The sequence below is a fragment of the Gorilla gorilla genome, chromosome 4 (genome assembly GCF_029281585.2).
Source record: "Gorilla gorilla gorilla isolate KB3781 chromosome 4, NHGRI_mGorGor1-v2.1_pri, whole genome shotgun sequence".
NCBI classification, from domain to species: Eukaryota; Metazoa; Chordata; class Mammalia; order Primates; family Hominidae; genus Gorilla; species Gorilla gorilla.
Window position 1 is genome coordinate 36,906,732 of NC_073228.2, and position 25,173 is coordinate 36,931,904.

General features: G+C 36.9%; 1 protein-coding gene across 8 annotated transcripts in view; it reads right to left on the minus strand.

Moving 5' to 3' along the window:
* The window catches only part of STXBP4 (syntaxin binding protein 4), a 280,286-nt gene that overhangs the window by 101,908 nt on the left and 153,205 nt on the right, over positions 1-25,173 (minus strand). For 7 of the 8 annotated variants that reach the window (XM_055388705.2, XM_063706252.1, XM_063706254.1 and 4 more), the window contains one exon: positions 3,115-3,172. In XM_055388705.2, coding sequence (XP_055244680.2) covers positions 3,115-3,172 — 58 coding nt within the window. Of the gene's footprint in view, positions 1-3,114; positions 3,173-14,211; positions 14,311-25,173 lie in introns of those variants that run through there. The other variant, XM_055388710.2, reaches the window with a different exon arrangement.

A 25,173-nucleotide genomic window follows, 5' to 3' on the forward strand; every position in this document is an offset into this window, starting at 1 on the left:
GCGTAATATCCCCTGTAGAACTTACTGTATTGTGCATAATGATGGATGTTCATAAGGATTTTGTTCACTGGCCTCTGTGTAAGAAGTCAGGGAAGTGTGTAACATATATTAAAGTAAGACTTTCATCAAGAACAGTTAACTAAAATAAGTCTTGGTGCTTGAATAGGGTTAAGTTCCAACAAAAAAAAAACTAACTTATGCCAAACACCCCATTCCTTCATGAGGCTGGGTAAAAGAAGTAATGGCATATTGTTAGATTTTCTTATTTATACTCTTTGACTTTTTTAATCTCTGGAAGACAACTTCTTACTCTTACAACCAAGTTTCTATTCTGCTGTTTTAAAATGGATAAAGTATAGAGCTCTTCCTAAATTGAGATCTGTTTAAAGTGTCTTTCTTGTCACATGTCAACATACTATATTAACATGAGGATACAGAGGTGGTGAGGCGCGTGTGTGTGTGTGTGTGTGTGTGTGTGTGTGTGTGCAGGTGGCTTTGGGGCCAGACAACCCTGGATCTGAATCTTGGCTCTGCAATTTTATTACTGTGTCACCTTGATGACTAGAGCCTCTTTTAACAGTTTCTCCTAACGAAATGGTAAGACAATAAGATCTACTATGGCCCTTTGGGGAATACATTTATTTTATCATCTCTTTTTCTGTTTTCCTTATGTATCAAGACTAAGGTCAAGGAAAAAAAAAATTGATGGACTTCCAAAACACACCCTTTGGGGGTATATTTTCCGAACAAAGCAATGGGGTTAGGATAAATGTAGCATCTCTCTGTTCTTTCCACGGACACTGAGTTGGTTCCCAGGGCAGCCAAAGGGCTTATTGACTCCCTTTTATCTCCTCTTCTGGGACTCTATTCTCCCTTATAGTGGGAGTCCAGCCCAAGGCTATTGTTCCAGGCTGCAAAGAACAGTGGCTTAAGCTAGCTGGGTAACAGGTAAGGAGACAAACCAACTCTCTGGCTGACCATCACTTGTTCCTGCTTTCTGTTTTGGGTAACTGTGCCCCTAGTATTCTTTTCTCTTAAGGCACTAGTTAGATTCTGACACTCAACTCTGGGTTAGGATATACTGACAGACAGCTAGGTTTAGGTAAAGGAGTTCCCCACAGGATCCAGACTCATTTACTGACATTTCAAAGGATCCTGAATGCAGAACCCCAGTTAATAATGAATGCTAATTTTCTTTCTTTTAATCATGCATTTCTTTGGGGAACCTTCTAGGAGAAAGCATGGCTAAGGGCAAGATGCAGCTCACCACCATCATAATGCCATTCCAATAAGAGCCCAGCAACACCTACTTTCCACATTGTTAAGAGCATTAAATGATATAATGCATAGAGAAATACACCTAGCATATTCCTGGCTATTAAGCACAAGCTAGTGCTCAGTAAATGCTCATGCCCTCATCTTTTCCTTTATAAAGTTAATATCAAAAAGAGAGAAAGAAAGAAATGCAACACAGATTTGAATGTATTTTTTCATTTTCCTGCCATTCCTACAGTACAGTGATTCAAATCTTCCAGAAACTAAACATGATTAATCCTGCATACTAGAGAGCCCCTTCCAGAAGAGGTCTGATTCTGGAAGTAAAGAGTGTGGCACTAAATGTAATCTGCACATGGAATTCCTGGGTCCTCTATGCCAAAAGTTCATTTTCTTTCAAATGTTATAAACACCTTTGCCTGATTAATCACTTCATGCTAGAGATTGCAAGAAAAAAATTCAGCATGAAAACACTTTGCCAGGTTTATCTCTAGTTTTTCCTTAAATTTTTACAAATACAAAGCTTTTGAATTCTCAGTGTTTTTAATGGTCATATGATTGTTCAGGTTTTTTTCCCCTCCACGATGGTTTCTCCATATTGTAAATTCATGACGGCTATTTATTGGGCATCTACTGTGTTCCAAGTTCTATGCTAGGTACTTAACATTAAACAACTTTATAAAGTAGGTAATAGTCCCCTCAGTATATGATGTGAAAGCTGAGGTTAACAGAGATGTAGGAACTGTGTAAAGTTGCGGGGCATGAGAATCCAAAATCTGGATATTGCTTTGTAAAATATTTGCACATTTGAAAGGGGATAGCAAGGACATGTCTCCCTTTTCCTCCCAAAATGCATACCAAGTATACTTTGCTAAAAGGATACACAAAGGAGTCCCCTGGGCTCTTAGGAGTCTGTTGGGATTCCCCTTTGTGCTCTCGAAATGTCAATTCTGACATAAAAGGAATTTTCAGGAAACGGTAGAAGTATATCACAGTGCTCTGTCCAGGGCAAAACTAACCAGTTCAGCATCTAGGAAATGTATCCCTGTTCAGGCTTTAAGGATGGGTCTTTATCAGTGACAGTCTAGTGCAGTAGTAGAATCTTGCGGTCAGAAGACTTTGATTCTAGTTCTGACTTGGTAATTAAGCAGTGATAGATATTTTGGTAACTACTCAAGACTCTTATTTTCTTCATCTATAAAACAGAAAAAATGACAAGGTACACATACCTCAAGAGGTTGTTCTGAGAATCCACTGAGGTAAGGTTTGTTCATATACTGTCCTATTTATCTCAAGTTATTTATCTACTGTCTGTTTTTCCTCTCTATTATGTAAATTCTATGCTATCAAGAAACCAGTCTATATATTTCACCACTATATCTGCAGGGCGTGGAACACTGCCTGGCAAACAGCAAATGCTCAAAAGATAGTTGCAGAATGAACTGTGTGCATTTTAAAGCATTAAAAAATGTTGATATTAGCATTATTGTTAAGAACTTTTAAAGATATACAAAACGGATTTTTTTGTTCGGTATTAACTTTTCATAAACATTAATACTATTAGCCAGCCAGTGAATTTAGGCAGCCAGCCTAAGTTCAAATGATGATCCTGTTCCAATTTTTTGATGTTTCCCTAGAAATTACCAGGTTTTTTCCCCCAAATGATATCTGATATTAGCATTTAAATCACATGAAATGAAAATGGTGAGGCTTCATTTCTTGTTACTAATTTTTGTAACCTCCAAGAAGGTTTCTTAGTTTTGCTGATTATTCTGCAACTTCCAGGTTCTCTCCAGATGTGAAGAAAATTGCTTACTTGGTTGAGATGCTTGTACTTACTTGATGAAGTACTTGATTCCATCTGCTGTGTAAGCTTCCTCCCACCCATAAGGTAAACCTACAGTGAAAGGAAACCAAAAATATATTTAATAAGATGATAAAGATAACTTTATTTCCTGGACACAAACCTCCCTCATCTTTACAATTATTTGAGCACATTTCTTGTACAAAATAATTTTCTAGAAAGGGGGAATTAAGACAATTCAGATGAGCTTTCATATTCAGCATCTTTAGAACACAATAAATAAGTCTTGAGCAGTTAACAATCTGCTTTAGTTGCAATAACTGGATTATGACTTGTCATTTACATGTGGTGAGCATTTTTGTCAGCAGGATTCAAGCAAAAATTTGTGTTGCAGTGGATGGTTTTTGCCTGAAGGCAGAAGGATGGACAAGATGGCCTCTGCTTGTCTATTCTGGCTCAAAGTTTCTTTAATTGGCTCCCTTTACATTCTTTCACTCAGCTCCACAGGGATTCAGACATGAGTGCCAGATCAGCAGGGGTTTGAGAGTAGCTTTTGGACAAGACAAAATTCCTTATTAAGTTTGAAAGTTTAGCAAAGTGATTTACAATGGATTGTGGCATTTTACTTTGTTAATTAAGAATTTTGTGCACTAAACATAAACGGCCAAACAATTTGCTAAACTTAGCTTCCATTTCTGTAATGGGATTGAGAATAGTTAGCTATAAAGAGATGTGGATTGACGTAAGCAAGCAATATTTGGCCATATTTCTGTAAATGAGTACATTTTGGCCCTCATCATACCAAGAGAACAGCCCCAAGCTGAGGCAGCCACATTCTCCTACATTCTGATTTTGGGTGGTAGGTTTCTAGAACACAGTGGTTTCCACCCCTCTGTTCCATCCAAGTACTGCTAAGGATTTTAATCCAATTTTTGGATGAGTTCTTTGACACTGGCTTATCACGACTCAGGTAGCCTACCTCTTTGGAAAGTAACTGACCTTTAACAACAAATCATTGACTTCCTTTCCCCAAGTCTCAGCAAGGGGCAGAGCAAAAGTGCAGGAATGGTAACTATTTTTGTTTGCTTGCTTTTAGAGGCAGGGTTTCTCTCTGTTGCCCAGGCAAGAGTGCAGTAGCACAATTATAGCTTATTGCAACTCTGAACTCCTGGGCTCAAGTGATTCTCCCTCCTCAGCCTCCCAAGTAGCTGGAACTATAGGTACGTGCCACCATTCCTGACTAATCTTTTTAAAATTTTTTTGTAGAGACCAGATCTCACTATGTTGCCCAAGCTAGACTCAAACTCCTGGGCTCAAGTGGTCCTCCCACTTTGGCCTCCCAAAGTGATAGAATTATTGTTGTGAGCCACTGTGCTTGGCCTAACAGTAACTATTTGAATGAAATAAAACCTTACTCTATCGCCATTTGCTTCTTGTGAATAGTCTTTGAGAAGCAACTCTAAGGATGATGTTTTTGTAATTATGAAAACCAAGAAATACAATTTGCATTGTGTTTATTTCCAGTCTTTTACCACAAGTGGTACACACCTTGAGCAAAAATTCTGTAACTATTTCCTTTGTATATTAACACAGGCCACCTTGAAGTTTCTATTCTCTCTTAATGAACAAATGTTCCTCTTATAAGTAGAAAATAAGCACTTCCTAGAGCCTGGCTTAAGCAAATGACTGGCTTCCTAAAAGCCCCTTAGTGACTGTCACTATATGTCTCCTCTAGTGTTCACTGCAAGCACATGCTCAGCCAGATGCGCCATGATAAATTGCTCTGCTGCACCAGTTCAAGTAGATTTATTTTCTGTCTTCACACTTTCTGCATCTTCTTTTATAGATCACTTCATTCATCACTGACAAGCCCCTCACCTGGAGGGAAGAAAATGATGACTGTACCTAAGAACCTTGCTTTCATGACAAAAATGCTCAGAAATAACAGGATTTCCAATCAATAAGACAAAGGCAGCTAAAAGTTAAGTAGGAAGTTATTCTAATGTGACTACAATTTTTGCCCGCTAAATAATTTGTCTGATCAGTACAACTGTGCCTGTCCTTCTAATTTCTTAAGTCACAGATACGTTCTAATAAAAATAAAGTGGACACTTTCAAGACAGTATCTTTTAATCTACAGGATCATGTGAAAATTGACACTAACATTGGATTACCACATCCCCTGTGCCATCAGAATAGAATTTCTGCCTTGATTATTTCCTTACAATTATTAAAAAAGAATTATAACTTTATAACAGACTTATAAAGGTACTAATTCATAGGCATTTAAGTCACAATGGTTATTCAATGACTGCAGCCATAAAGATATCCCTGCATATTAAGTAACATGTATAACTTATTTTAGAAGATGTTCTCTGTTCTGAGAAAATAAGTGTTTCTTTTTAGGAGACTGAATAGTTTCTTATAGTTCATGCAGATTTCATATAATCTATTATATAAAAGACAGACCTAGAGACTAAAATGATAGTAATTAATCTCTCAGTGATAGTTCACTAATAGAAAACAATCACTGTCCAATTATAAACTAAAAACACAAATAGCCTACCTTATACAAAAATAGGACTTCTGATTTCTACCAGCTTATTGATGAACTCAGTTTTCCCTTAGTAAAGGTTTCATTTCTTCATAATAAGTGATTTGGATATGACTAACATTATCTAAATACTTTTCAATAATCATTATTGTTTTAAAATTTTCCTACATTTACCATATCTTTATACTTGGAAATATACAATGCTTCTATTTTTTCTTTTCATATTTGTTTTAAAAACGTTATGACAACTATAACTACCTGAAATTGCTTTTGATTAGAAGTATTATCTATGAACCCTCCCATAACATTCTTTCCATCAGTGATCATCTGTTTTGAATCAATAACTTCACAGTGATGACTCCAAAATCTTCATGAGTATCTTGCCAAAGTAAGAGTCTTAAACACATTCAACTTAGAATAGTGGCTGTTACCTAAAACTCAACATATCCAAAACCAAAGTCATTACATTTCCAGACAAAATAGTTCCTTTCTAATTTCCCAGTCTATTTATGTATCAAATATTTTCTTTGTCATATCTGGCCCATGTATCATTCATTAAATATTTAATGATCCTTTATTATGTGTTCAGCATTTTGCTAGATGTTCAATATACAGTGATAAACAAATAGACATGACCCTTGATCATATGAAGCTTGAAATCGACATAAAGACATTATTAAAAATAGGAATAAGTTCTACAAAAAAAATATGGAACACGATGAAGGTAAGTCATAGCACAGAAAAAGGTTGAACTCCCTAATGCAGAAAGAATTCCTACAAATTGATAATAAGATCAATAACAAATAACAAAATAGGCAAAACGTGAAACATGTAGGGCATGAAACACAAATGAACACATGTGAAAATGTTTAACTTCATGCTTATTAGAGAAATAAAAAGTTATTATGACATACCATGTTCATCTATCAGATTAGCAAACATTAAAAAGTAGTTTAATTAGACACAGCATTGATGGTGTGAAGAGATAGTCATTCTCATATTGATGGAAGTATTAAGTATAACACACTTATGAGGAGAAACTTGTAAATAACTATCTAAAATTTTCAATGCTAATAATAATGAGTTAACATTTATTGAGTGTTTAGATTCTAGACACTGTTGTAAGCACCATACATGTACCAATACACTTAATACTCACAAAGAATCTATGAGAAGTACTGCTATTATCCCTATTTTAGCAATAGAGAACTGAGGCACAGGAAATTTCAATAACTTTCCCAAGGTCACACAGCTAGCAGGGGAAAGAGCCCAGATCTTCATCACTATGTTGAACAATCTCCATATAGCTTAATCCAGCAATTTTTCTTGTAGAAACTTATCCTATAGATATGTTTTATTGACAAGACTGTTCATTGTAAAAACAAAAAATTGGAAATAATCTAAATAACCATCAATGGGGGCTGATTAAATATACTATAATAACAGAGTCAGATGTATTTGAAAAACATTTGTTAGTGTTACAAAATTGTTACAAACTCAAATAGGTTTAACTTTTAGCATCCAACATGCTGAGCAGAGCAGAAGGAAAGAGGGAGGGAGGGAGGGAGGGAGGGAGGGAGGGAGCGTGGAGGTGTGGGGAGAGATATCTCTAACTCAAAACTAATAAGGCTTTGCTAAAGAATATAACATTCATCACATAAATGGAATTTTCACTTGATTTGCAGTCAGAAAATCTGAATCCATATGTAATGTTCTTCAATTGCAAGTTGAATAACCGTGGGAAAGTAATAATCTTGTGGAATCTGAACTTTCTATATAAATAGATTTGTCATTTATATAGTAGTGATGATAACAGCTACCATTCTAGCTTAGGGGGTTAGCATGATACCCTTATTAGATAACATGTAACTACACAATGATATACAAAAGGAGACCATTGTTATTAATAGTAATGAAATTAACAGCCCTTTCTTCATTGCTTATGGTTCTGGTGATTTTAGAGTATTTTGGATGCTTAACATAGGAAAGTGTTTATAGGGGAAACCTCCGTTAAGGCGTAAGCAAATTTTTTTTACGATCCTTTCCTCAATACAGTCTCTGTTTTACTCATGATAACATTCAGCAAAAGAATAACAGAAACTAGTGGGACACTCTGACCCTGATCCAGTAGTGTGATGGTAAATATTTTAACAACCAGCTATTGGGGGTGGGGGCAAGCCTTGATTTGCAACATTTGCTCAGTTTCTTAGTGTAAATACTATACTATGCCTATTTCGAGCTACCAATGTGATGTCACTGAATACGGAGATGGGAAGAAATGCATAGTAATACACCATGACATACAATTCTTAGATACAACAGATGTAAATAACCTCAAGAACAAAGACAATTGTAAAATGCAGGAAAATAATTAGGAAGTGGTTAGGTTTTAAAATATTTATTACCATTTCTTTTAATATAATTTTCAGTTTAAATATTTTAATTATTAATAATGATTATGTTTGACAATTGGCTCACAAAGTTCTTGCAAGCCAGTAGAAGCCAGCTCAAACATACTACTGTGGCTATCCATCTCTTAGCTCTCTGGTCCCGTTACACAGAAAGTTCCAAAAATCAAAGGACAGCAATGCTGTTTTATCCAATAGATGATTACATGAAACTGATAGCAGCTTCCAAAGGCATAAAGAATTGTTGCCCTAACAATAAACTATGTTTATCAGATGTTTACATAGTGCTTTCTACTATTTCTGACATTCTTCTAGGTAGTTTATAAATATTATTAATTCATTGTACGTCACAACAATTTGAGATAGATATGGTTATTAACCTCATTTTGCAGAGAGGAAACTGAGGGATAAAGAGGTTTAAATAACTTGTCCATTGTCACACTGCTGATAGTGCAGTCATGATTTGAATGTAAGCATTCGGATGCCACAGCCTATGCTTTTAAGCACTGTGGTGTTGCTTCTTTTCCCTAACTCCTGTTTGCACTGCCAATAGTCAAAATTAAAACAATCAAATAATACTTTTGCCTAACTCTTTGAAGAACACAAAAAGTAAACTAGATTCCCAGTGTCTCAATTTGTGCATTATTATCCATTATTTGTGCATTATTATTTAAAAGAGCAATGTTCTTTTAAAAGGAACTGAAATAATTTCTAGGCTTCAACACAAAGCAGTCTATTTTAGAGACATTACATGTTTACAATTGTACAAGTTAATTTGTAGGTCTGAACTGCAGTGCCAATTTAAAAAGAACTACTAGCTAATTTTCCTATGAAAAAGGAATCTAGTATAATGAGAGATGGTTGCCACCTATAAATAACCAAATAATGCAGCATTTCAACTATTAAAATAATTTCTAAGAAAATAATTGAAAAAATGTATATATTTTCTGAATTGTGATTTAAACACTCCTTAATATTGGCCTTGCAAAAATGCTGTGTATTAACAAACATGATTTTGGATCTGTGACTTGATTGTTTTACCACCTGGTTATATACATCATTGTTGTTTGAGAAAAAAAAAGCAAATGACATATATACATATATAATTTTACATATTTTGTGCATCCCAAATTTAAAAGTTAAAATGTTAACGTAATTAGATATGAGCTATTTCTAGTTAGAAGTCACTTATCCGGCAATTGAAAAGCTATAATATATTAAAGGAACAACATTGTAAAAAATTTCTAGAGGTTATTTGGTGGTTCACAGTCTACTTTAGCTGTCAGTCACTATTTTTTTTTTTGCCAACATATACTACACCAGTTACCAGTAAAAGAGAAGGGGAAATGCCAACATTCATTTTCTGTATTTATCTTCCCAATAGATGCAAAATTCAGTATTTTTTTACAGTTGGAGTTCTCTCACTCTCAGTTACATTGTGGAGTCACTTCCTTGAACTCTGATATACAGACATTTAAGAGGCCAGTTTAAATGTTTTCTCTTACATTGCTAACTCTGATCCCATGACCTAGACTGAAGATGAGAATGTGGGATTTCCCCAGCAGTTGTTTCTGGGCATTTATATTATATAATGCTGGGGGAATGATCTGGGCTAAGGCACTTTGATTTGTTTTGCTTAAAAGCAGTAATATACAACAGACTTTATTCTGTGCACTAATGAAACTCAGCATAAAACTTGCTGGAGCTTTCCTCACTAGAGTGTGAGATCAGCCCAAAGACAGAGCTGAATAATAGGATGAAATGATCTTCTCATACTCTCTCCTGCCAACAATCTTTGGTTATGATTAGTCATCTAATAAATTTAATCAATGTAGAGAGTAATGATGAATAACACATCTGACTCTCCTCAGCCCAACTTCTTACTTTTAAAGGGCTCCCCACCCCATACATCAATTTCTCCAGAAATTCTGAAGTTATATATAATTGTTTTGGATGAAATAATGGATCTTCATGTCACAAATCAAATGAAAATTTGATCCCAATTTTGTTTTACAGTAAAGCATTTTTTTGACATCTACTGTACATCAAGTGCTAAGCTAAACACTTTAAATTTGTTATGGTAAGAGATAGTTTTCACGGTTATCTCATAATACATTTCATATAAAATAACTGTGTACTTCATTAAAAAAAAAAAGCCTTTCAGTACATTCACCCTATCCTCTTGTAGCTGATGACCTTGCTTCTTACCTCACTAAGAACACAGAAGCAGCAGAAAGAGAATTTCTAGATTCCCACCATAACATCCACCAACAATTCACACACTCCGCTTTTCTCTGTGGTCATACCTCATGCAATCCTCCCATCTTACTTACTCAAAACTTCAATCCAACAATTGTCCACTTTCTTCCCTGACATCTTTGTTCCCTCCCTGTACTGGGTCATTACCATGGGCATAAAAATGAGCTGTAATTATCTTCTATCTTAAAAAAAAATTAAAGGCAAAATTTTGTCTTTCCCTCACATTTCCTTGCAGCTACTACTCCATTTCTCTGCTCTACTTTATAACTAAACCTTACAAAAACCTTACAAAAATGGATTTGTCTACATTCAATTCCCATCTTTTCATTCATTCTCTTTTAAATCAACTCTAGTGAGGCTACCATTTGCCCTATGCCACTAAAACAGCTCTTGTCACTTTATGTCCAAAGGTCAATTTTCACTCCTCAGCTTCCTTCACTTATGACTGTATGTGATGCTGTTGATCACTACCTCCTTGGAACAGTTTATTCGACTGCAAAGACACAGCTTTCTCCAGGTTCTCCTCTGTCACTGGCTGTTTCTTCTCTGCTCATTTGCTAGTATCTTCTCATCTCCCCAGTCTCTAAAAGTTGGACTGCTCCAAGGCTTGGTTCTTCAACTCCTCTGTGTCCTTCCTTTCTGTTCTTTTCCTGCTTACACTCATTTGTTAGGTGATCTCATCCAGTTTCTATTTAAATACTATTCATACGTGACCCAGAATTCTCTATCCCCAGTCTGGACCTCTCTCCTGATTTCCAAACTGGCAAATTCAGGTGCATGCCCTCTCTTCCTCTATCATTGTATCACTTTTAAACTGAAGGTGCCCATTACTGATCTCCTGACTCTTCACCCAAACCTCGCCTCTCAGCTCTCCCCATCAATTTCTATCCTTCCAGTTGCTCAGGCCTAGGACACATCCTTGACCCTTTTCATTCTTTTACACCCCATATGTAATCAACCAGCATATCTTGGTGGCTTTGTCTTCAAATTAGTTACAGAATTTGACCACTTCCCACAACTTTTAGCTTTATTAAATTGGTCCATCCCTTACGTAGATTATTCTGATAGCACTCTAACTGGTATCCCTGCCACAGTCTACTCTCAAACTAGTAGGCAGCATCATTAAAAAAACAAAAAGTCAGATTATGTTCCTTCTACATGACCTGGCTCCCCCATCTCCAACTTCTCTGACTTCATTTCTTAATTATTTATGTTCAATGTGCTGCAGCTGCATTGGTCTCATACTGTTCCTTGAACATAACAAGTATGTTCCTGCTTCAGGGCCTTTGCACTTGCTAGCCCTTCTGCCTAGAGAGCTGTTCCCTTTGAATGCATGGTTCACGCTGTCATTTCCTTTCAGGGTCTGCTCAGATGTCATTCAATCAGTGATCCCTTCCTTAGTCACTCATAAAAGAGCCAGCTCCCTTCTTCTCCAACCTCTGACACTCATTATCCCCCTCAACCTGGTTTCTTTCCTCTCTCTTTCCTTACTAGGATGCAAATTCCATGAGAGGAGGTACTGTTCATTCATTGCTTCACTGCCAGTATTCTTGTGGCACATGATAGGTTCTTAGTTGCTGAATTAAGGAATCAATGTTTACCAAGTATCTATATTTATATAAATACCTACTATTTTAATAGGATGTAAAATTCGGGAGGAGAGTTCTTTAGAAAAAGATGTTGAAAGGGTGTTTAATAAGATAATTGGGCCGGGCACAGTGGCTCATGCCTGTAATCCCAGCATTTTGGGAGGCTGAGGAGGGCGGATCATGAGGTCAGGAGTTTGAGACCAGCCTGACCAACATGGTGAAACCCCGTGTCTACTAAAAATACAAAAATCAGCCAGGCATGGTGGCACACACCTGTAATCCCAGCTACTCTGGAGGCTGAGGCAGGAGAATTGCTTGAACCCCGAGGCAGAGGTTGCAGTGAGCTGAGGTCACACCACTATACTCCATCCTGGGGGACACAGTGAGACTCCGTCTCAAATAATAATAATAACAATAAGATAATTGAAAGTGAGGCTGTAAAAGAATATGCTGAAATATTTGAATTATTTTCCCCAAGAGTTGATATTCTTCTTTTCCTTATGGGTTACAGAGATGAAGAGGGGAGGAGCTCTAATTTATTTCAGTATACAAAGATAAAATGATGTTTTTAAAGAACTGCTGTTGGCCAGGTGCAGTGGCTCATGTTTGTAACCTCAGCACTTTGGGAAGTTGAGGCAGGTAGATCACTTGAGTCCAGGAAAAAAATATGCAAAAAATTAGCCAGGCATAGTGGCATGCACTTATAGTCCCAGACACTCAGGTGGCTGAGGTGGGAGGATCCCTTGAGCCTGGAAGACAGAGAGTTGTAGTGAGCCTAGATGGCGCCACAGCACTCCAGCCTGAGTGACAGAGCCAGACCCTGTCTTAAAGCAGGGGTGGGTTGGGGGAGCACTGCTGTTACTACAATAATAAAAATATTAAGGGGCCAGTGGCTGTCGAACATGAATTAATGGAACTATTGGGAAAAAAATGCACCTTCTCTTTTCTGTTCTATTCAGGAAAACTGATTTAGTGATTAGAGGTGGTAAAGTTGCTATCCAGCAAGCTTGATTTACACTGGTTAAGAGTAATAGCAGCATGTCTGATAGTTCAAAATGGACACTACCATTTGCTTGTAACAGGTTGCCTGAGAGCAATAGGTAGACACACTTGATCTAAGAAAATAGCAACAGCAGCTTGCTAATTAGGTCAAAATGCTAGATTCAAAACTGACAGAGAAATTAGTGTGTCTCAAGGTGATTTCATAAATATCCCTATGGGATGTCATTCACTTTATACTACCATACCATGTTTCTAAGAGTACCCCATACCAGCATACCAGAATTCTAAAAAGAGGACATACAAATGGCCAACAGATGTATAAAAGTGATTCACCATGAATAATCATCAGGGAAATGCAAAATAAAATCACAATGAGATATCACTTCATACCTGTTAGAATGGCTTATCAAAAAGATGAAAGATAAGCATTGGTGAGAATGCAGAGAAAAAAGAATCCTTGTACACTGTTGGTGGGAATGTAAATTAGTACATCCATTTTGGAAAATAGTACATAGGTTCCTCAAAAACTAAAACTAAAATTACTATATGATCCAGTAATCCCACTTCTGGGTATATACCCAAAGAAATTGAAATCTGTATGTTGAAGAGATGTCTGAATGCCCATGTTAGTTACGGCATTACTCCCAATAGCCAAGACATGGAAACATCATGATATGGCCAAGATATCACCCACCAACAGATGAATGGATGTGATATTATGACAATGGAATCTTGTCAGCCTCAGGAAAGGATTCTGTCATTTGGGACAACATGGGTGAATCTAGAGGAGATTATGCAAAGTGGAATAAGCCAGGCACAGAAAGACATCTGTGACATGACCTCTACTTATATGTGAAACCTAAAAAGTCAAACTCATAGAAATGAAAAGTAGAATAGTTGTTACCAGAGGCAGGTGGGGAGGGACAGGGAAAGGGGAAATGTTGGTCAAAGGTATAAAGTTTCAGTTACACAGGAGGGATAAATTCTGGTTATCTATTGCACAGCATGGTGACTGTCATTAATAAGAATGTGTTGTATATTTCAAAATTGCTAAAAGTGTAGATTTTAAACGTTCTACCACAAAGAAATAAGTATGTGAGGTGATGAAAATGTTAATTGGCCTGATTTGATCATTCCACAATGTATGTATATACTGAAACAACACATTATACTCTATAAAGATATACAATTATCATTTGTCAATTTAAAAAGATAAAAGCTTTCAAGAAAACATACCTACTGTTTATACTTTTATAGCAACAGTTTTCTACTGTTGCATAACATATTATCACAAATTTAGCAGCTTAAAACAACACCCACCCATTAGATCCAAGTTCTTGAAAGTTCTGTAGGTTGAAAGTCTGGCATGGCATGACGGAAATCAAGGTGTCAGCTGGGGTAAGTTTTTATCTGGAGTATCTGGGGAACAATTTATTTTCAAATTAATTTTTTGATGTTGTTGGCAGAATTCAGTTTGCAGCTGTAGAGGTCCCTGTTTTTTGCTGGCCATCAGCTGGGGGCCACTCTCAGCTCCTAGAAGTAGCTGGCATTCCTTGCCATGTGACCCCTCCATTTTCAGTCCATCTTAAGTGGTGACACATAGAGTCCTTTTCATATTTCTAATATGACTTCTCTGTCTCTGATTTCGAGATTCAGATTTAAAGGCTCATGTAGGTCAGGCCCACCAGGATAAACTCTTTGTCTTAAGGTTAACTAATTACATATGCAAAATCTCTTCACAGCAGCACCTAGATTAGTATTTGGTTAAATAACTGACAGAAGGTGTGTGTACACCAGGAACCAGGAATATGGGTGCCACCTGAGAATTCTGCCTACCACAATGCCCCTATTATTTATTTTATACAATGTCTAAATTAGAGATGGGACACTTTTTTGTTGTTCCTAGGAAGGAAAATGTAACTAAGAAAAATATTTCAAAGGTTACATAAAAATAAAAAGAACTTAACTAATTTTAGGATTCCTTCCTCCCTCCCTCCCTCCCTCCTTTTCTTTTCTTTCTTTCTTTCTTTTGAGAAATAAAATATCCCTGTGTTGCCCAGGCTGGACTCAAACTCCTGGGCTCAAGGGATCTTCCTGCCTCAAGCCTCATGAATAGCTGGGACAACAGACATGTGCCATGGCACCTACCTTAATTTTAGTTTTCTTTATTTTTTTTTTTTGTCATGGGATTATAAACATTTTCTCCCAATAAACCTGGAACATTAGAAAAATAGTTTTCTATTTCATCTTGTGGTCAGTTAATGAGGGAGAGAAAATGATCAAAGAAAAAGGGGGGAAAAGGGAAGAAAGAAGGCAGGAGAATGAGAAGCCAGAGGTAAGAAGAGAGAGCAGAGAGAAAAAAAAGAATCCGGCCAGGAGCGGTGGCTCACGCCTATAATCCCAGCCCTTTGGGAGGCCGAGGCGGGCGGATCACAAGGTCAAGAGATCGAGACCATCCTGGCCAACACGGTGAAACCCTGTCTTTACTAAAAATACAAAAATTAGCCGGGTGTGGTGGCGAGTGTCTGTAGTCCCAGCTACTCAGGAGACTGAGGCAGGAGAATCACTTGAACCCAGGAGATGGAGGTTGCAGTGAGCCAAGATTGTGCCCCTGCACTCCAGCCTGGTAAGGAAGCGAGGCTCTGTCTCAAAAAAAAAAAAAAGAATCCTTACAGGCTGGACACAGTGGCTCACACCTGTAATCCCAGCACTTTGGGAGGCCAAGGCGGGTGAATCACCTGAGGTCAGGAGTTCAAGACCAGCCTGGCCAACATGGTGCAACCCTGTCTCTACAAAAATAGTAAAAGTAGCCGGGCATGATGGCAGGTGCCTGTAATCTCAGCTACTCGGGAGGCCGAGGTGGGAGAATCGCTTGACAGCGGGTGGTGGACGTTGCAGTGAGCCAAGATCGTGCCATTGCACTCCAGCCTGGGCGACAGAGCGAGACTCCTCAAAACAAACAGACAAACAAACAAACAAACAAACAAACAACAAACAAACAAACAAAAGGACTATGAAATCTTATAGTTGTGTCCAGTTATAGACTATATTTTAAAAAGAATGAAGAGAGAGATACATAACAGGGATTATAGGAGGCTAAAGTTAGGCACAGTAAAGTTGTGCAGGTAAAGTGGGTTTGGGGGTGGTAGACTCAAATTTCCAGACCCCACCTCTCAATCTGATTTGGAATCTCATCCAAGCAATCTCTAATACAACGGGTTAAAATCTCCCTCACATTCACCCAGCGTGGTAACTTCCTGAACACTCTCAGCAGTGCCTCTCCCTCCTTACCTGCCCAGACTCTGGATCTGCCAGAAACTTCAACACTTTTTTGACTTTCATTTGTTGAATGTCTACTGTCAGAGATCTGGTATAATGGGACCCAGATTCAGGACAGTATCTCACACATAGTGGGCACTCAAGAACTATCTGTTGACTGACTGTAGAAATTTGCCTCCCATGAAGACTGATGATTTAGTGAATCTTGCACATATTTGAAATTTTACTGTTGTTATGAGGTCTTTGTACTCACCAGGGGAACTTATAAATATTTGTACAACTGTTATTTGTGGATTTTGACAACAGGGTAAGGAGGATCAATAGACATACAATTTTAGAAATGCTGTCACAGACTAGATGAAATGAAGTCAAGATCATTGCTGTTTCCGACCTTGAATATAAATGAACATACATAATGAAACTCTAAACACCACTGATCCCTAATCATGTAGCATTTGTTGTTATTATCTTTGTCCTTTAAATTAAAAAAAGTTTATCTGAAAATCTGTTAACAATCTCACATTACTTTCAGGTAAAATTTGGAAAAAAATCATAAAAAATCCGTGAAGACATTTGCCTTTAAGAGGATGTTTGAAAATTTTAAATGTGTTTTTAAAAAGATTTAAAGAAAAACAATAAAAACACCTTCATAGAGGGTTATTTTTTCAAATAATAGCTCTCATGAAGTTAGATAACTCAATAATCATTACATTAAAGAGTTATAAACTTAAATAAAAGTGACCCCAATTTTGCTTTTTCTCTTCTGCAAAGAATATAGGTTCTGACTGTATAGTTTATCACTCAAAAAATTTAATCATTTAAATCCATCCATGGATGGATTAACATACGTCAATCCATGTTTTCAATAATCTTGAAAGACCATTGAAAACATGCATCCCCAGAAAGTCACATCCTTGAATGTTCACAACAGTTTTATTCATACTAGCTCCAAATTGAAAACAATTGGAAGATCCATCAATTGGTGACTGGATAAACTGTGGCATAACAATATAACGGAATACCACTCAACATTACGCATAAAAGGATGAATCTCAAAAGCCCTACACTGAGTGGAAGAAGCTAGAAACTTAATAGTCTATTTATTCCACATTTCAGAAAAGGCAAAACTACAGTGATAGAAAGCAAATCAAGGGCTGCCTGGGACAAGGGATGGCAGGGAATGGATTACAAAGGAGCACATGGAAAGGTTGTGAGGTGATGGAAATATTCTAGGGCATGATGGTGGTAGTATAATGCAGCTGTCTACATTGGTCAAAACTCAGTGAATTGTACACTTACATTTTATTGTATGTAAATTATATCTCAATTTTAAAAAGCAGGGGAAATATCCTGAACCAGTAGTATGTGCAATCCCATTAAAAAAGCTGCAGTAAGAGAAATCCCATTACAAAATGGCTGCAATCTTCCTTTCATCTTTATGCTGTGTCAGTCCCACTTACTGTCATCCACTGAGTTATTTCCTGGAGCATGCTATAGACTTCTTTTCATCTCTGCTTTTCCAGATACTGTTCCTTCTACCTGCAATGCTCATCACTATGGAATATAGAAACCCAGTAAGCACTTTGGAATGATTTCAGAGACAACAGTCACGCACCAGAATCTCCTTGTCCAGCTGTTAGCAGGTCTTTGATTTAGGGATTTCTTCAGTTGGGAGATCTATCCAGAAATTCTTTCTTTTGATGTAAAATTAGCTTACAATGAAATGTACAAATCTTAAGTGTATATTTACTGAATTTTCACAAATGCTTACACCTGTGCAACCCAAACCCCAATCATGGTACAGAATATTACCACCACCCCAGAAATATCCCATTCCTGTTTATTTCTACTTCTGTGCCCCAAGAGGCAGCCACTGTTCTGATTTTTTAAAAGGTATTATACTTTTAGCATTTCCATTTAGTTTTACACAATTATTTCTATTTCTCTGCTTAGAGATCTTCTCTTTCCATTCATTATGAGCATGTTTTCCTTCACTTCATTGCATGTAGGTATAACAAGCATTTTAAAGTCCTTATTTTAACATCTGGTCTTTTGGAGGTTGGCATCTGTTGACTGTCTTTTCTCTTGAGAATGAGTTACATTTTCCTGTTTTTTGTTTTCACACTGAGTAATTTGGGATTGTTTTCTGGAAATTATAAACATTATACTGTAAAAACTCTGGATTCTGTTACACTACTCTGAAGCATGTTAATCTTTTTGTTTTGGCAGGTCATTTAGTTGGTTGGACTCAAGCAGTAAGTTCTATTTCTTAGGCAGCAGCTAAAACCTCAGTTCAGTTTCCCTCCCCATTCCCCTTTGCTGGGCGGTTTGCAATGTGCCCTATATTTGTGTAGTTTGGGGTCAGACCCAGAAGCTTGGACAGAGTTTATATGCAGAATTTGGGGGTCTCTGTCTCCAGTGCTCTTCTTTCCGGGATTTCCCCTCTGCCTTTCCAGTTGTCCCAAACTTCATATGCTAGTTCTATAGGCCAGAAAGACTGCAAGTTATCAGTTTTACCACTCTAAGTGTCCTGCTAGGGTTTGGAGTAGAGTGAGGCAAGCAGTGTCTACATACAAAATTGAAGGAATCACCCTCCCTCAGGCTCATGCAAGTTCAGGGTCACTATTTGAGACTGAGCTTCCTTAAGAGGGAGGTACACCCAGGGTACCTTGTTGCCTTATCCTAGTCCCAGCCCTGGGTCCTGCCATCAATCTAAAAGTAGAACAAACAGGAAACTTATCCTATGTTGGGTCCTTCTTCCAAGGACTTCCAAGTTTTGACTGATCTCCAGAATTTGCCTGGTCATATTCACTTTCCAGAAGCTTCAATTTTATTTATTTTTTTTTTGTATTTTGTCCAGGGTTTACAATAGGTTTCTGCAGGATGGTTAGTCTGTCAGGAACTTACTTAGCCTTACTGGAAGTGGAACTCTCAGATGCATAGAATTTTTGAGTGAAAAGAGATTTTAGAAATCCTCTAATTGTCTCATGTTACAAATTGGATACTGACACCAAAAATGGTTTCAGAGCTTTGTCATAGAGTCAATTAGAGGAAAACATAGTAATCTAACTTCTACTTTAGTCATCATCCACTATGTCATTCTGCAATAATGCTGAATGAAAAGAGCAGCTTCTGTGCAGAGTGTAAAATGCTGCACTCAGACCTTTCTTTCACACGTGAATAAATTGTACATTAATTTTCAATGATTAATTACCACCTGCTTAACAGTTTAGTATTGGTATAAACTGAATGTTTCTGTCCTCTAAAAATTCTTATGGTAAAGCTCTCACCCCTGCTATATGGCTGCATTTGTAGGTGTGGCCTTTAAGGAAGTAATAAGGTTAAATGAGGTCATAAAGAGTAGGACCTTGATTCCACAAAGTTAGTGTCCTCAGAAGAACAGGGACAAGAGCCACCCCACCCCTCCTCTGTGTGCATGTACAAAGAAGGGTCATGTGAAGACTCAGCAAGATGGCAGTCACCTACAAGCCAAGAGAAGAGATCTCGAATGAAGCTTACGCTTACTTTTCCACCACCTTGATCTTGGACTTCTAGTCTCCAGAATTGTGAGAAATAAAATTTTGTTGTTTAAGCCTCTCAGGCTGTGATATTTTGTTATGGCAGCCTGAGCAAATACAGCAATAAAAATGGATCCAAATTTTGCACACTGTTAAATCAACTTACTTGACAGAATTACTTCAGTCTGACTAAACTGTAAAGGTAAACTCATATTCTTCTCTAAAAGAGCTTGAACTCAGAAAAACAAAATCTACCAATCAATGCAGTAAAAAATAAATTTGAAGGATAAATGTAGCACTTGAAGCAGATCCGTTGTGAGGCTGGAAGGCAAACAGTGTTTCTAAAACCATTTAATCTCATTGTATTCCCTACCTTATTTTTAAAATGTTTATATATAACTATTAATAAATATCACAGTCTATTCTGCAAATGCCTTTAAAGGGTCATGCCTTCCAAAACAGCATGTAAACAGGTACCATGCAAAAGTAAGGCCTGAACACATATCTTTTATTTGCAGACTAAGCTTTCTGATCCATCATGAACCTCTGCTCATCTTTTCTCAATTTCCACATCTTCCAACCTCACAGCCTGTCTTATCATTTGGACCTCCATCTCATTCTCCCAAGTCCCCATATAATGCTGTTTTCCTATTTCTTCTCATGGTGTCATGGGGCCTCACTGTCCCTTTTACCTAAACACCCTTGATAAGATCTTTCCATGGTGACTGGCTTGGGACCTTCTTGTCATATCTTAGGCTGACACAATCCAGCATAGCCTAGATTTATAGCAACCAATCATTATCAAATAAAAGGTATTAATAGAAATTAGGAGGTGTTAAGTACAGTTAGAAGTGTATTATGCATTAGAGTTTCAAGTCATATTTCTCGTTTTATCTTCTTTTTTTTTTTTTTTGAGACTGAGTCTTGCTTCGTCGCCAGGTTGGAGTGCCGTGGTGCAATCTCGGCTCACTGCAACCTCTGCCTCCTGGGTTCAAGCGATTCTCCTGCCTCAGCCTACCAAGCAGCTGGGACTATAGGCGCGGGCCACCATGCTTGGCTAATTTTTTGTATTTTTAGTAGAGACGGGGTTTCCCCGTGTTAGCCAGGATGGTCTCGATCTCCTGACCTTATGATCTGCCCGCCTCGGCCTCCCAAAGTGCTGGGATTACAGGCATGAGCCACCGCGCCTGGCCCATCCTATTCTATTTGTCGTTGTTGTGGTTGTTGCTCATTGCTGCTTGCTGTTGCAGTCAGGTATAGTCCATTATTGTAACATTAGAACACAATATTTACTTTCTACATTGCAACTCTTTTATCTCTTCTCTTCGTCTGGCAGCACTTACTAAAGAAACCTATATAACAAGAAGCTAGGAAATATGAGAATTATCTCTCATTTGACCAGTGATAGTAATTTCTGATTAATTCAGGAAAAAAACCTGCATGCAATTATAAATAGTCCATTTTTATTTCGACATATTGATTTGGTTTAATTGATGCACTCCATCATACCAAGTAAGCCAGACACCAATTCTGCTACCTCTTCCCTTAAATTTTCCCCTTTATTGAATTATCTTAAGTTACTGGACACACACACACAAAAGCTGCTATGTTTAGGGATCCTGATATGAAAAGTACTTTGGCAAGAACTTATCTAACTACTAGGTTAGATCTTGGGGTTCTCTGGGCAAATCAAGTTTTGAGATTAAAATTTGAGCATACTTTTCTTCTTAAAATTGTGTGTCTGCTTTAACTGATAACAAAAAAGGAGAGGGATAACACATTTACAAGGAATATAAACTCCCATAAATGTGAATAAAACAAAGCAGGAATTAGCAAAATCTCTAAAAGATTTTCTAATTAAAAAATTTAGTTTTCTACTTTTAAGTACACTTTGATTTGAGATAATGTTCTTTAAGGATATATTTTAATGACTGGATAAAACACTTGTAACTCAAAACTTTATTTATAAAAGAGTGCTTCAAAAGCACTTAAAAGTTTCTTCTTTTACTTTAATCCCCTTACAATTTTAATGTTTTAATCTGCTTTGGAAGTCATACATTAACACACATAGACACATATCTCAATATGTAAGTTGACAATCAAAACTTTTGAGTGCTTCTTGTTATAATTTTTATAAATTCAAACTAGATGGAATTTAAATGGACTGCTTTCTATTAATTATAAAATTAACTGCATGGAGTAAAATCTGAATTCATTTTGAAATATAGCCATATCTGATATAAAGTAAACATAAAATGTTCCAACTCAACTTTTTGCTTTTGCCAGTGTAGACCACATTCCTTCATTTATCTCTGCATTTGTACAATATAGACTCCATTCCTTCATTTATCTCTGCCTAGAGTTACTCTTTCTTTTCATCTGCATTGTGAGCTTCTGCTCATCAGTCTAGAATCAGCTTAGATGATACCTCCTCTGTGCATACTCTCCTAATTTCTTTGGCAGACTTCATCTTCCCCTCCTCTATGGTACTTCCGTGGTTTGTACCAGTTTCTATCACAGCACTTAACACTCTCCTGTGGAAAACATGATTGTGGACAATGACTATGTTTTATCCATCTTTGTGTCATTTTCTGGTACACAGCTCAGGCTTTGGTGCATAATAAATGTTTAACAACGGTTTGTTGAGGATTTACATCCCAAGAAGTAAGACATCTTCAACATTTTTTAAAAAGCAATATTGTCTGGAGGGATTTAGAAAAAAATGTGGCATATTAGTTAGGAATGATTTTGGGTAAAAATGACAGATAACCCAAGTAGCTGGCAAAACAAATAGGTATTTATTTTTAAGGAGCCTAAAGGTTGCTAGACAATAGCATGAAGGTCTCAGGTTTTTTCATCTTTCTACTCTAGTATCCTTTAGGTGTTAAGTGGCTGATCCCTACACATTTCGTCTTGGGGGGGCAAAAAGCCCCCAGTGCTATAGGCAACATATTCGTATTGAAGGCAGGAAAGAAAAAGAGGTGGTTCCAGCTCCATCTGTCCTTATCCATTAATTAAAAGTTTCCCCAAGTAGAAGTTTGTAAGCAGACTTTACTTTATAACTCATTGACCAGAACTGGGGTGGGTGGCCACTCTGTGAGGCAGGCTACCCCTGAGAGGGCAACTGTCTGACTTTACAGTTTCTAATACAACAGGCTGGCTAGGGCAAAACACCAAGTCTGCCATAGACTACAAAAACAAAAACAAAAAGACAACAGAAGAGTGGATTAAGGTTAATTAAGATATTAAGGTTACCAGGTTTGTTGAAATAAGTATGTCAGAGACCCTGGGGATTCTAGGGTATCAGCACAATTGGGTACATAGTTAATAATTCGCAGAGATATTTTCTCAAGATTGTGGTTGCTCATAATGACATAATGAGATGTTTCAATCTTGCATCTCATCTCTCTCTCAGTGTGTTTTTCAATTATGACAGTTTTCCTTTATCTCCCATTCACCCCAACCTCACTTTGGTTCCATCACTGCCATTCAAAATTTCTCAGAGTCAAACATTAAATGTTTCATTCTCTATAAATGCTTTCTTGATTTTAAAATATTTTTTCTCATTTATCTGAGCTATTAGCTCTTTGTACCATTCATAAAATACTTAATATCTTAAACTTTGCATTACAATAGTTTTCACAACTCTTTTACTCCTCTCTTCCCACAGACTGCTAGCTCTTTGAGGGTACTGAATCTTCCTCAGTCATACTAGGTTCTGAAAAATTATTTTCCGAATTGAATATTTAATTCATTTCATTTGCTTAGTGTTAGAAGGAAGGAAATAGGAGGAAAAACCAGCATGTATAAACACAGGGCCACTGCTAGCCTATGTTTATGTTGCAAAAACTAAAGAAAAAAATTCCATCATGTGTTGAAAATGGCACCACTTCTGTGTGCAAGGGCTAGAACATAGTGCCTCCTTTGAGCTGATGCAACTCTGAGGGCATGGAACTTGTAGGGCTAATGTTCCTTCTGTGCAAATTACTTAAAAAAAAAAAACACTCTTTCTTCTAGGAAACACAGTCCTGTACCAGAGCATCCAGTTGGGTGAACACAGCAAGGGCTGGATTTCAGTCTCCAATGTACTCCCTTGACCTCTGCTTATTGCACAAAATACTCAATGCTCTGCAGCAGCCATTTAGAAAAGATTTCAGAAGTTCCATTTTTACCCAGTATATCTACAAGTATTTTGTGATTTCTCCAGGCTCTGTTTGTAATGATGGTAAACTTGGAGCTTCATATTTTTGAATGGGTCTAATTGTCCAAGATACTTGCTCACAATTGAGCCAAAATTTGTCTTCCTATTTTTCCTATCTGATGACCTCAGACTTCTGATGCTAGATATAATAACCATGTCTCAAAGCCGTGTACATATCTCTGGCAGGAAGCTGCCTCCTAAGCAACACATAATAGAATGGAATGTAATTATTTACAGGTAGGTACTACCAACACTGTATTTGGTTATCCAACATTTGTGTGAACGTGATGTGGGCTCACTTGCCATCCCATACGGCTCACTGACAATTTGACTATTAAATATGGAATTTTAATTTGAAAACATTATTGATAAAAAATAAATGCTTGCAGATAAATGTATAGAACAATAAAGACTGACATTTAAAAGGTAGCAGTATTAAAAATCACTCTTTCTCATGTCCTCTAAGCATCTTGGGAAAGGCTTGAAATTAAGTTTAAAGAGGATTTCAGAAAATAAGGGAAGAACATCTTTAACTTACTATATTTTCTACTTGAGAAGTACACTTTAGTAACCTTAACTGTGGCTATATGTTAACAATAAAAGTGGGATTATGATGATTTTATGTGATGTGTCATCAAATACATTTTAAAACGTTTTCTGTATAATTAAAGCAAAGAAATACAAAGGCTAGCTATAGAAACACAATATGCATATGGTTAGAAAATTCAAAATATCCAAAGACTAATTTTTTTGTTTGAGGTATTTAAATATCAGAAGCATGAAAGAAAAGGAATTAACTAATATTGTAAGATTTCATTTATTCAATGATAACTTATTAATACATTTTGGTAAAGAACATAAACTGAGTTAATCTGTATTAGATACAGTAGAAGATTTACTGTCAGTGTCATATGCTTATGGATATATTTTTATTTTATATACTTATATATTTTATTTTAAATCAAAACACATAAATATATATTCATTTGCCAATCTTTATTAGGTCAAAGTCTTGTCTTTGTTGACTGACTTCTGATTAGTGTTCTGTATTGTTCTTCTCGTTCTAGGGTTCTTGTATTGTTCAGAAGTCATACTAAAAATATATCAGCTCTCATTTCCAGATGGGGTTTCTTTAAAGTGGATTGAGAATTAAGAATGGTTATAAAATAATCCAAGGGCAGAATCCTTCTAGACTTCTATAATTTTCTCCCAATCTTTCACAGATGACTCCTTTACAATCCATCAGTAGTATTAACTCACCATTATCAGATCTCTCTAAAGCAT